We start from the raw sequence: 12,709 nt of genomic DNA, 5'->3' as shown, positions 1-12,709 counted from the left end.
TTTTTTTTTTAATTTTGTATCCTTTTTTATGGAGTATTTTTTTAGGAGTGAAATTAATGAAGTTTTGCAAATTTTACTCGCCATTAAGTAGAGCTTTTTTAAATATTTTGTTACTATAAAACATCATCATCTTCTTAGGTTAATCGTCGTTTGTCTTGCAATCCTATATGCACTTGTGTCATAATGTTCAACGTTAAAGTATCATTTTTTGTCTTATGCATTTGTTCTTAGTAACTTTGTTCTCCTTTACATGCCCCAGCAATGTGGGGACTGTATATCAGCTGGTATATATTGACAACCTTTTTTTGCAGCTTCCTATTGGCCACTGTTATTGTTCACTTATTTTGTTGCGGAGTATTTTTTTCTCAACTTGCCCACTGTTTTTTTTCATGCCCAGCGAAGTGGGCTTCCCATTTTTCTGGTTATAATAAATTATAAACGGTCCCTCAACTTCGGCTATATTTACACAACAGTCCCTCAAATTTATAATTTTTCAGGAGTAAAAAGTGTAAATATATAATTTTATTAAAATAAAAGAAATTAATTCCACCCGAATTTATAACGGGTCATATCTTCTCGCTCGGTGCGAGTTAAATTTTTCCGAGACCACCGTTCAACTCAAAAAAATCTTGCGAACACAACGGGACTAACTATACATGAAACGGACACTTTTTAAAAAACGTTAAACACAACGACAATCCGTATCTTTCTGTTCGCCGCGAGTTAAATTTTTCCGACAGTACCGTTACATTCGAAAAAATTTATTGAACAAAAAAACTAAATACATTCGAAACGGATACTTTTTAGAAAACGCTTAAGGCAATGTGCGGGACGGTCCGGACTAGTTAATACTAGTAAACCTTGTGCTCTTTTATTATCGGGATGAGCAAAGCAAACAACTGAAGAATGGCGATCTCCAAAACCTCAAAATTAAAACCCAAATCCAGATCTCCAATCTTCTTACTCACAATCGTTATCTCACTCATCACCCTTGTCTACCTTCTCTCTTCACTACTCTCAACCACCGGATCACAAACCCCAATTTCTCCTGTCAACATTCATCATCTTTTTAATCGCAGTGATACTGAAAAGTTTTTATATTGGGGTAACCGAATTGACTGCCCTGGCAAACACTGTGATTCATGTGCGGGTTTGGGTCATCAGGAATCTAGCCTCCGTTGTGCCCTTGAAGAAGCCATCTTTTTAAACAGGTACTTCACAATTTACTCAAGTTTTATATCACTTGATGTTATTTAATCACTATTTTAATTGCTTATTCTGAGTTGTTGCTTGCCTTATTATGTAAATACAATGGTGTATGATTTAACTATACATATTAATATTAATATAGAGAAAGATCACATCTTTTTAATTATGCAGAACTTTTGTGATGCCTTCGAGAATGTGTATAAATCCAATACATAATAACAAAGGAATTATGCATCTATCAGACAATGTTAGTTCGGAGGAAAGGTTTGTTTTTTTTTTTTTTTTCTTTCTTTCTTTTTTTTAGTTGATAGAAAGGTTTAATTTTGTGACTTATTTTTTTGTTTGTTTGTTTAATGACAGATGGGCTACTAGCTCGTGTGCAATGGATTCATTGTATGATATTGAACTTATATCGAAAAGGGTACCTGTAATATTGGATAATTCGAAAACTTGGTTTAAGGTTATGTCAACGAGTATGAAACTAGGATCTAGAGGAGTTGCTCATTTGGAAGGGGTCAGTCGTGCGGATTTAAAAGAGAGAGATCAGTACTCTAAGATTCTGCTTATAAATCGAACTGCAAGTCCTTTGTCTTGGTAATAAATCTTTTATTTTAAGCTCCATACATGATACATGTATATCACTCTAGGTTTATTAACACGGTACAAAAAAAAAAAAAAAAGAGTTCCCCTTAATTTGTTAGGTACAGTATTATTTTGATTTTGTTATTTTGTGTTGGTGTGTATACATTATTAATTACCAAGATCATTCAGGTTCATGGAATGTAAGGATCGAAATAATCGTAGCGCTGTTATGTTACCACATTCTTTCCTTCCTTCAATGGCTGCCAAAATGCTTAGAGATGCTGCAGACGAGGTCAGCCTTTTTTATGTCCTGGTTCTGACTGTGATTGGACTTTAACATGTTTAAGCTACACACTCGTTCTGTTAATTATGACATATGCCAATGTTATTATTGTGATATTATCGTCTCAATAACAATAGCAGCCATGTTTCATAATTGTTGTTCAACTTTGTTTAGGTGAAGGGTGACCGGGTTAGGGGTCTTATCGTAGGTGGGATGGACAGAATAAAAATATTAGTACTAATTACTATTACTAATAGTGGCAATAGTAGTACTACAAATTAAATTTCAGGGATAATGTATGCAAAATTGTATAGGCCACCGACCCAAGTAGTTTAAGGTTTATGATAGGCTACCGAACTTTTAAATAAACATTTCAGTCGGTGAAGTTTGAAATATGATTGGTCTGGATATATACCTATCTCAGCCACTGGCAAATGCAAATGACAAATGGCGTTAATCGAAAAATAAATGCCCCAATTTTTTTTACTCTAAATCACTGCTGACATCGGTTGTTTCCTACTAACTCGTTTAAAAAGCCCCAAACTCAGAATCGGTGTATGTAGTATGTGTTTTAGCAGTATGTTAAGATGTTACTTTGATCTAAAACTGTTGACACCTCATCAACGTATTTATGCTCTTAAACTTTTGAGGGCGTCTTTGTCATTAGGTATGTTTTTGTCTGGATTTGGCTTTATCTAACTATATTGATCCTTGGCAGTTGGGGTGGGTTGTATAGCACATCTGTTGTTACGATAATTTGGTGTCCTTTACGCACTTTTTGGATAAGGTTTGGTGGCTTGTAATGCACAATTTCGTGTTGTAGTGTTTGAACTGGCCACCAGGTTGCAAAGTGTGCCCATAATGGCAAAATGGAACACTTAACTACTTAAGTGACCAAATGTGTACAAAGTAATCTTGAGTGGCCTAGGTGCAATGTTTGTTGGTTTCTATAATGTTGACATAGACTTATATTTTACTGACTAAACCACATCATCAGCAACGAATGATGTCTATATATTTTTGAAACGAACTCATGCGTAAAAATATCTTGTACTCGTGCAAAAACATGCAGTGTTCGTACTCTGTCATTCATTTATTTATTACCAAAGGTTGTGAATATCCTTGTGATGCAGATTATGGCACATCTTGGTGATTATGATGCTATTCATGTTCGACGAGGTGATATCTTAAACACAAGAAAAGACAGGTTTGGTGTTGCCAGGACGCTGCATCCTCATCTCGATAGAGACACGCGTCCTCAGTTTATTCTTTGTAGAATCGCAAAATGGGTCCCACCAGGACGAACACTATTTATTGCTTCCAATGAGCGAACTCCAAATTTCTTTTCTCCTCTTTCTGTTAGGTAATCCACCAGCCCTTTATTTGAAACTGTTAACTAATCGTATATCGTCAAATTTTATATGATATTCTAATGACTTTTTTGCTCCGTTGGTCCTTCATTTATACACGAAATTGCAATCCGAGTCCCTCAAGTTTTTTTTTTGGACTTACGAGTCCTTAAAATTGCAAAATTTTGCAATCCGAGTCCCTCCGTCTAACTTCCGTCTAAATTGGCCATTAACCTTTGACATGTGCCCTGCATGTGAGGGTAAAATCATCTTTTTACTCTTTTCTTTGACTTTTTTGCTTCGTTGGTTCTTCGTTTATACACAAAATTGCAATCCGAGTCCCTCAACTTTTTAATTCGAATTTTTATCTGTTTTTTTATCTTTAATTCATACTTTTTTATCTTTGATTCCACTTTTTATCATTAATTTGATGCTTAACACTTAATTTCTTACCTAGAACATAAGATGATGACGAACAACCACCTAGGAAAAAAAATTTGCTTCCTGATTTCGAATCCGAAGTAACTTCAGATTTGTCGATGATGATTTGACGATGATTCTATGAAGATGATGACGGTGATGAACAAACAAGATGACGATGAACATGAACTAACAAGCGGTTTAAATCGGACAAAGCCTACCCGTTCCTTGACGGCGATGCGAAGAGCCGGAGAAAGTTAGAAGATGACGATGATGACATTATCAACAGTTTTGATTCCGACGAGTCTAATGACGAAGTTGCGGTTGAAAACGGAGTTGGTGTAGGAGACGGCGACGGAGAACGAAATACGGAAGAAGGAGATGAGAGATGATGATGATAAAAATTCGATTGAAAGATAAAAAGTATGAATTAAAGACAAAAAAAACTAATAAAAATTCGAATAAAAAAGTTGAGGGACTCGGATTTCAATTTTGTGTATAAACGAAGGACCAACGAAGCAAAAAAGTCAAAGATTAGAGTAAAAAGACGATTTTACCCTCACATGCATGGCACATGTCAAAGGTTAACGGCCAATTTAGACGGAAGTTAGACGGAGGGACTCGGATTGCAAAATTTTGCAATTTTAAGGACTCAAAAGTCCAAAAAAAAACTTGAGGGACTCGGATTGCAATTTCGTGTATGTTTGAAGGACCAACGGAGCAAAAAAAATCTATTCTAATGGAGTGTTTATTCTTTTGTCAGGTACAAATTAGCTTATTCATCAAATTATAGCAGGATATTAGATGCGGTAGTAGAAAATAATTACCAGTTGTTTATGATAGAGAGGCTTATACTTGCTGGAGCCAAAACTTACATAAAAACGTACAAGGAGACGGATACAGATCTTAGCCTTACTGATGACCCTAAGAAGAACACCAAAATATGGCAAGTACCCGTTTACGCAAAAGAAGGATGTTAACTTTACTTCTCTTCATACGTCTTTTTTTTCTTTTTCTTATTCTTTATAATATGTTGGTGCCCTGTTGTTGTGAATGTGCCGATGGGTTGACTGCTAAAAGCTTGTTGTATATTTCGTTCAGAATTTGTATACAAAATACTTGTCATTTTACAGAAATTAGGTATGGTGTATAGGTATGATAGAACCGGATGGAGTGATTAATTTTCAAACAAGTTTGAAGCTCTGTTTTTGCATCAGATATATGACTAGGGAGTTGAATGATATTCTTCGTTTTGGCTGTTCCATATTTTCTGGGTTGAGTTTAAACTCTATTTGGCATATATAGTTGCGATAGAACGCATGAAAGCCCAAGCATGTTTAGCAAGGCTTTGTTATCTTTGAATTTAATCAATTTTACCTGTTCGGATACATAAGAGCTCTCGGTGTCTGGCTTCTTTCACACCGTCCATCACCGACGCAGAACTTACGGGGATACCGCCCCGACTTCGTGACCACCGTTGCCACCCACTGTCGCTACCTCTACGGTGAGTTTGTGTGTGTGTTTTTTTTTTCTTTTTAAATTATTCTATTTTATTATTGGTCCACGTCATTTTTGTTAGCATTTTATTTATTCAGCATGCTATTTTAATGTTTATTTAGATTTAGATAGAGTCATAGTCAAAGTTTGTCCTATTATTTAGGAGTCAGTTTTTTTTTTATGTTGATCATGGTTTCATGATTGATCGTGACTTTAGTTGTGGTTTCTTTCAATTATGTAATTGCCTATAAATAGGCCTCAGTTTATTTGGTAATTAATCAAGAAAACATTCCTCCACACGTTGCTTTTCTTCTACTATTTGTTAACAATTTTCAACCATGAAATGGACACCGAACGACACCCCACTTTAATCAATTTCAAGATCCATTTTCGACCTTGAAATGGACACCTAAAATGAACTACGGACACCTTATGCTCTAAGATATGGTCCAACAAGAATCCGTCACCTTTTGTTCAATATCACTAGACCACACCAGACCAATAGCCTTTTGGTATCATACTACGTACTTCTCTTATGTCATCATCATCATCAGTATAACCAATGTAAACATCCATGAGAGAATACCTGGCCCGTGTGGTATCTTCCGCCGTTAGTCTCTTTCCAAAACATGGACAAAAGTGCATAGATCCTTGGTTGTCCACTTTTTGCAGATAAAATTTTATCTTCGGCAAAGCACGCACCATCTTTTAAGTGTTTGAGCAACAAAATTGATCTATTACACTATCACGTAGTTTATATTAAATATTCATCAACTGAATGATCTCTTACAAGTTTAATCAACATTAATCACCAAGTCTCACACAAGTTTCATACTTCATCCATGTGAATATGTAATACGATATGTTTTTTTAACGGCGGTTTTGGGTCACGGACAGGAACCCAAAAGCGATGTCCGAACTCACTCATTCGATTATTTCCCTGGGACGAACATTACAGTCCTATCGCTCCTCAAAAAGAAACCTCCATGGAAAATCCATACATAGTTACCTACATCACGTGTGGTACAATCTTATGGTAAACACATATTGAACAAACTAATACAATCCGACGATAACCAATTACAACCTAAAGTAGACACATATTGAACAACATGCGACATAGAGATCTCAGTTTGCCTAACAACACTAAGACTGACATCCAACAATCATCGCAAACCCGAAAACAACCCCGCAGACCATCCAAAACCCGAACTAAAAATCACCCAATCTACAAGCACGAAAACGTCGACCACCACCGCAACCTTAACACTAAACTACATATAACAATCAGAGAAATCAGTCGGGAAAATTGAGTGCCACTACCAATTTTACCCGAGGGGGACTAAACCACCCGTTGCGATCATCTCTCGTTTCGACTATGCCGATGCAGCGATAATAACCCCGCCCTCATCGCTGTCCGGGAGGAAACCTTGAAACCGATCCAAGGGCACGACCAAGTAAAACCCCCTCCTCTTTACCCCCCAAATGATATGAGAAAGGTGTCATGGGTGGATACTTCATGGCAGAGATGAAATTGTGTTTTTAATATGTAGCCAATGGGGTTCGAACTCCTGACCTCCTATAAAGGAGGCATGCCACCAACCGTTGGACCACATCACAACTTCTGATTGAATTTGTATTAATGAAGGTTTAAGTTATTTTTTTTTTAAATTATTGTAACTAATGACAGTGTTTTTAATGACAGCTCTAAGGGAGTAGTTGTACATTCCATTACCGGTTTTTTTTGTTGTCTTATAATGATTATGAATCTTAATCTTCTGATTACCTGTTAGATTGGATTTCATTTTTTCCGTAGAGTTTTTGTTTCATTGTCCTTTTACCTTTAATGTTTGAGTTACGAGCTTTGTGTAGGTGTTGTTTAGTTGTGCTCGAATTTCTCGGTTTGTAAGTTTAAAGGAGGTTTCATTTTTGATGAACCTTGTTTCGTTAAGTTTATCCTTCTTTATGGTGAAAAAAATAAAAAGTTGTACATTCCATTAATGGAGGGTGGTTATTTCACTTTATATTTTTATGATGAATTTATGCGATTAAAAATTTGTTTTTTGATAAATCAAAATTGGAGAGTGAGTTGGAAGGACATGTTGGCGTTTTTCCATTTCGGGTACGTGGGCCATAACCCAACCCCCATCCATTTCTCACTTTCTAGGGTTTATATTTTGTGATCTTGAATTCTTCCACACAATTAGACACATTCATGCTTTTATCTCTCCCAATCTACAGCAATAATAAAAATACACACACAGTTGTTATCTGGTTTTGCTAGCGAATTCGAGTAAGTTTGTTTAAGGTTATCAAATGTTTTTTTCTCATTTAATCTGTTTCTTAGATTAATGTTTAGTGTGTTTAGTACTTGCTTGTACTGTATATATTTGTATATGTACATGTTAAAGTAAGTCAATGATCATTTGATTTTAATCTGATTTATTAGGTTAATAAACTATCTGCAAATGAATATTAATGCATTTTTCATGAAATTGACTGCTGATTTTACAACATTATGTAATTTTCCTGAATTCTTCATATAAAGTATGTTCACATTTCGTTTTTGTAAATTAGTGTTATTGTTATTAGTTGGCATTTTAATTTTAATGCTTGAATGTTTTATGGTGAGGCTTAAAAGCTTTGAAAAAATGCAATTGGTGTTTATTGTTTGGATGCTAGAAAAATGCTTTGTAGCTTTATACTCATAGTTTGTTTCTAAATTACTTATGCATGTTAATCTTTTGTTACGAGTAGGAAGTAGAAGCAATGGGTGTCGATGATAACCCTTCCGAGTTATCTGTCGGTGATATCACTCAACAAGAATGGTCCATAACGCATCATACCTATTCTGATCTTACCAATGTTTCTCCAGTGGTGTTCTTATATCTTTTGAAAGAATGCTACATTAGCGGTAAATTTATTTCATTCTGTCATATCTTTTAGTCATTTGTGTGCGCTATATGCTTCTTTTAAGTGTGTTTCATTGTAGCATTAGTGCATTGCTAAGACATTTTTCACAAAAACAGGCACGTGCAAGGCAACGGCAAAGTTTTTTACCCTCCAGCAGCAGGTCTATTTAGCTTTACATAATATGCCAAGACCTGGACCAGCTGTATTTGTTGCTCAATGCTTGTCTGCATTACCTATATTCGAATCATATTGTGAAGGTTTCAGTCATTTAATGATAGCTTCCCTTCGTCGTTTTCTAAAAACCGGAACAACACAGGAAGACTTACAGGAATCAAAGTTTCTTGCTACTCAATTATTTGTAGTTGCTGTTCGTGGTACTAAAATTCATGATCACAGAATACTTGTGAAAATGCTTGAAGTTTTCGACATTAAACTTTCGGATATCAAAGATGCTTTGCCTCGGTCGTATGCAGAAGGATTTATTGACCAATTTATCTCGAAGCTTGAAGAATCTCAACCGATTACCACTGTTGTTAATGTTCTTATACATTTAGATATTCGCTTCTATGATGAATCTTTTCTTTTTAGAATTATGGAAAAGAAAGAATTCCAGTCAGCAGAAAAGTGGACAGTGCATATGGGGAAACCAATGTTGTGTGTACTTATACGGGGTTATGTAGAGAGAAAGCTCTTGAAACAGGCTTATGAACTTATAAAGAAAAACAATTTACGAGATGAATTCCCAGAAGTATATCAAATGGGTAAAGAAAGGTAGTAATATTTGATGTACCTTGATGTTTGAATATTTTTAGATTTTTAACATATTTGTTGATTTTCCTAATAATCAATGTATTCAGTCATATTTGCAGCTCAATTAAGAAACTAGCAGAAAAGGGTTGCTGGGACATAGCAGAGATGAGGCCAAAATCTGACAGGAAACTTCTTGAATTTATGGTAGGTTAACTTCAAACAATCGTTGTTTTTGTTGGTTTATGAGAATATATGCTAGGCATGTATTTTTGTCAGACCAGTTAATGCAAGTTTACGGTGAAGTTCACTATCAAATCCTAAATTTGAACCCAAATATAGTGATACATAGTTGTTAGTGTTGTAGAATCCATATATCTTCATAACATTACAGTTTAATTATAATGCACTTTAGGTTTCTCAAGAATTGTATATTAACACTAATATTTCCTTTCTTTTTACATTAATCTATCTATTTAGGTCTATTTGGCAATGGAAGCTGGTTATTCTGAGAAGGTTGATGAACTTTGTGATAAATACTCTTTGAAAGGTTTTAAACAAGCCAAAGGTATGTTAGCTAGCCTTTACTTTCTAGAGTTTGGCTATTTATGCTATTTTGTATCGCTTTTTACTTGTAAACAGACAGGTAGTTTCTATATTAGTACTTAAATTATTCAGTAAATTCCAATGATGTACAGAAGCTGAGGCAAGCCTTCCACATATTCGGTATCTGCATCTTGATGAGTTGGCAATAGATGACATCATTTGGGTTGATGAGCCTATAGGTCTGGAAGAAGCAACATCTCATATTGAGGGATGTAAAGTCATTGGCATTGATTGTGAATGGAAGCCTAATTATCAAAAGGGTAGTAAGCCCAACAAGGTAATTACCCTTCTATTAAAATGCATGCTTTTTCTTGTGTTTAGATCAAAGGTCAATTGCTATTACATGTGTTACCTACTTGGATAGCTTAAGGAGATTTTTATTAAATATATTCCAATGGTTAATAAATTTAATGCATGAAGTGAATCATTATTACTAGAAAGGTTCCTGTAAATTAGTTTATTCATATTGATGTATGTATGAACAAAAAGTTAGAGAGTAGCATTATTGTAGGCTAAAGAGTAGGTACTAACCCTATTTCTAATCAACCAGTATGAATTTAGCCAACCTAGAATATTTTTGTGTATGTATTAACATATTTATACGTTCAGTAATGATGGGAATACTAATACTGATATATTTTTTTGTTTCCCTCATACCATGTTTCTACGGTTACCAAATATTCTGGTCATAAAGAAAGTTTTGTTTATTAATTACTAAATTAGTCCATGTTACAGGTTTCCATCATGCAGATTGCTTCTGAAAAAACGGTGTTTATCATTGACTTGATTAAGTTGTCTCATGATGCTCCTACTGTTTTAGACAGCTGCCTAATTCGAGTTTTTCATTCACCTCGAATTTTGAAACTTGGTAAAACACAATTACCTTTTTGTACGTTTGTATTTTTGGTTTGTGAAAGTTGTGAGCACTAAGATATGTAAAATCAACTTGTTAATTTTCCAGGTTATAATTTTCAATGTGATATGAAACAACTGGCTCAATCTTATGGAGATTTTGATTGTTTTAATCACTTTGAAATGCTGTTGGATATCCAGAACGTTTTCAAGGAAAGTACGGGTGGCCTATCTGGTCTGACAAAGGTGAATGAAACTAGTGTATTGCTATCTTATATTGTGAAATGCATGCTGAAATGTGTTTCTTAACCTATAATTGATCATAAAATTGAATAGGATGTATTGGGCGTTGGTTTAAACAAGACAAGAAGAAACAGTAATTGGGAAGAACGACCGTTAACCCGTAATCAGGTTTTTCAGTTTGCATCTTCAAAATCTTTCTCCCTTTTTATGTTTTTTAAAAAATGAATTAACAGATTGTTCTGCAACAAATGTAAATACTTGTGCAGCTAGAATATGCTGCTCTTGATGCTGCAGTACTTATCCACATATTTAGGCATGTAGGCAGCCAATCACAAAGCGGCGTTTCAAGTGAACATACTCAAATGGAGTGGAAATCCCACATTGTAAGTAGAACAAGATTACTAAAGTGTACATAGAAAAAGGAGTGGGATGGGTAACGGGTCAAAATGGGCAAGTTTGTGGTACTGATTGAAAATTTTGTCAAAATTCATATTTTGATAAATGATTAGAGCGTGAAATATAATGGCGAAACTGACCTTATTCCAATAATAATATATGTTTTTTTTTTTTTTTTAAATAAAAGTGGTTTCGGGATTTATGTACCTTTAGATATAATCCATATTGACATATAGTTAGTAAATTAAGTCAGAGTTGCCACCTCTAGGGTATAGAGTTGCATTCTCGGTGACTTGTAGTTTGTTGCCCAGTTAATAATGGAAGATGTATATTGAATTTGAACATGCAGATTTCGCATGGAGGTGATCCTAAGAAGATCATAAATGAAGTGAAGAATGAGAAAGGTTCTAATGCAAGAATCAAAGAATCTCATTAAGGCAGTCAGGGTTAGGATGGATACAAAGATGACTGTTTTTGAAAGTGTAAGAAACAGTAGTAGAAGTTTAGAAATGGTACTTTATGTGAATCTGTGTATATAATGGAATGATTCAAATGCTGTTAGAGGTTGACATTGCTCAAGGTTAGTTATACCTTGCTGTTCTGTAATTTGCTTAGGCAATAGGCACCAAGGTCTTTTCCAAATTGGCTTATGGAATTGGACTTAATTGTCTATGAAATGGAAGTCTTGTGGCCTTCTTTGATGATCAACACGTAACTTACCTTGGTGTTAACTAGGCATGACTTATAGTGGTGGAATGGGTGAGTTTGGTAATGGTTTGACATGGGTTCATGTCAAAATGGGTAAAGTTTTTATAAGGGCATACGGGTCAGGATTACTTATTGCCAGTTATTGGCCTTTTTCCTTGAATTTTATAAGTAGTCCGGTATTAAATAGATATCTTTTTTTGTTTGCATATATTTTTTTTCCTAAATTACAGTAAACAAACGGGGAATGTTGTAGTATGTAAGCAGTTAAATATTTATTTATAATACCCCCATTTTAAACATCCAATTCAAATTCAATTCAATTCAATGTACAAAATCCAAACATGGGGACCCAATATATAATGATTAGGGACTTTTTATGTACGGTCGAAAACTTCTGAATGGAAAAATAACACCCAAGGCAAAGTGAGCTAAGCACTTTTTAAATGTATGTATAATGTATAATAACTAGAAAAATGAGCCGTGCGATGCCGCGGGGCCTTTGGGTTGCGTATTTATAGTTAACGGAGCGTGTTATAGGTGTGTATATGTATTGAATATAGTCCGAGGTATTGAACGTTTTTTTTTTAGTGTCCGTTTCGCGTATAGTTAGTCCCGTTGTGTTCGTAGGATATTTTTGAGTTGAACGGTGGGCTCGGAAAAATTTAACCCGCATCGAGCGAAAAGATAGGGCCCGTTAAAAACTCGGGTGGAGTTAGTTTTTTTTATTTTAATAAAATTGTATATTTACACTTTTTACCCCCAAAAAAAAGTAAGTTTGAGGGGTTAAATTGAGGCAAAGATGAGGGACCGGATGTAGTGTGAACGCAAACGTAAAACTACATTACAAATACATTGAAACTACAAGAACTTGGGTGGCTATTAGTATATGTAGAACACTGTAGTG

General features: G+C 34.9%; 2 protein-coding genes across 4 annotated transcripts; both read left to right on the top strand.

Annotated features, from left to right (window-relative positions):
- The first annotated feature begins 882 nt into the window (after positions 1-882).
- On the top strand, positions 883-5,094 carry LOC139845168 (uncharacterized). Of its 2 annotated transcripts, none has more exons than XM_071835398.1 (6): positions 883-1,211; positions 1,381-1,473; positions 1,570-1,803; positions 1,981-2,083; positions 3,208-3,437; positions 4,687-5,094. In XM_071835398.1, the coding sequence occupies exons 1-6, from the start codon at positions 907-909 to the stop codon at positions 4,751-4,753; spliced, it is 1,032 nt and encodes a 343-aa protein (XP_071691499.1). In that variant the 5' UTR covers positions 883-906; the 3' UTR covers positions 4,754-5,094. The 2 variants fall into 2 exon arrangements, with proteins under 2 accessions (XP_071691499.1, XP_071691497.1); XM_071835396.1 differs by having other exon boundaries at positions 4,607-5,094.
- Positions 5,095-7,429: 2,335 nt separating this feature from the next.
- LOC139845167 (uncharacterized) lies at positions 7,430-11,851 on the top strand. Of its 2 annotated transcripts, none has more exons than XM_071835395.1 (11): positions 7,430-7,633; positions 8,098-8,254; positions 8,370-9,024; positions 9,123-9,207; positions 9,481-9,568; positions 9,699-9,883; positions 10,342-10,474; positions 10,568-10,704; positions 10,795-10,869; positions 10,968-11,084; positions 11,447-11,851. In XM_071835395.1, the coding sequence occupies exons 2-11, from the start codon at positions 8,110-8,112 to the stop codon at positions 11,531-11,533; spliced, it is 1,707 nt and encodes a 568-aa protein (XP_071691496.1). In that variant the 5' UTR covers positions 7,430-7,633; positions 8,098-8,109; the 3' UTR covers positions 11,534-11,851. The 2 variants fall into 2 exon arrangements, with proteins under 2 accessions (XP_071691496.1, XP_071691495.1); XM_071835394.1 differs by having other exon boundaries at positions 9,111-9,207.
- The last annotated feature ends 858 nt before the right edge of the window (positions 11,852-12,709 follow it).

Source organism: Rutidosis leptorrhynchoides, chromosome 4 (assembly GCF_046630445.1).
Source record: "Rutidosis leptorrhynchoides isolate AG116_Rl617_1_P2 chromosome 4, CSIRO_AGI_Rlap_v1, whole genome shotgun sequence".
Lineage (NCBI taxonomy): Eukaryota > Viridiplantae > Streptophyta > Magnoliopsida > Asterales > Asteraceae > Rutidosis > Rutidosis leptorrhynchoides.
Note: the sequence above shows the minus strand (reverse complement) of the source record. Positions and strands in the feature narration are given on the sequence as shown.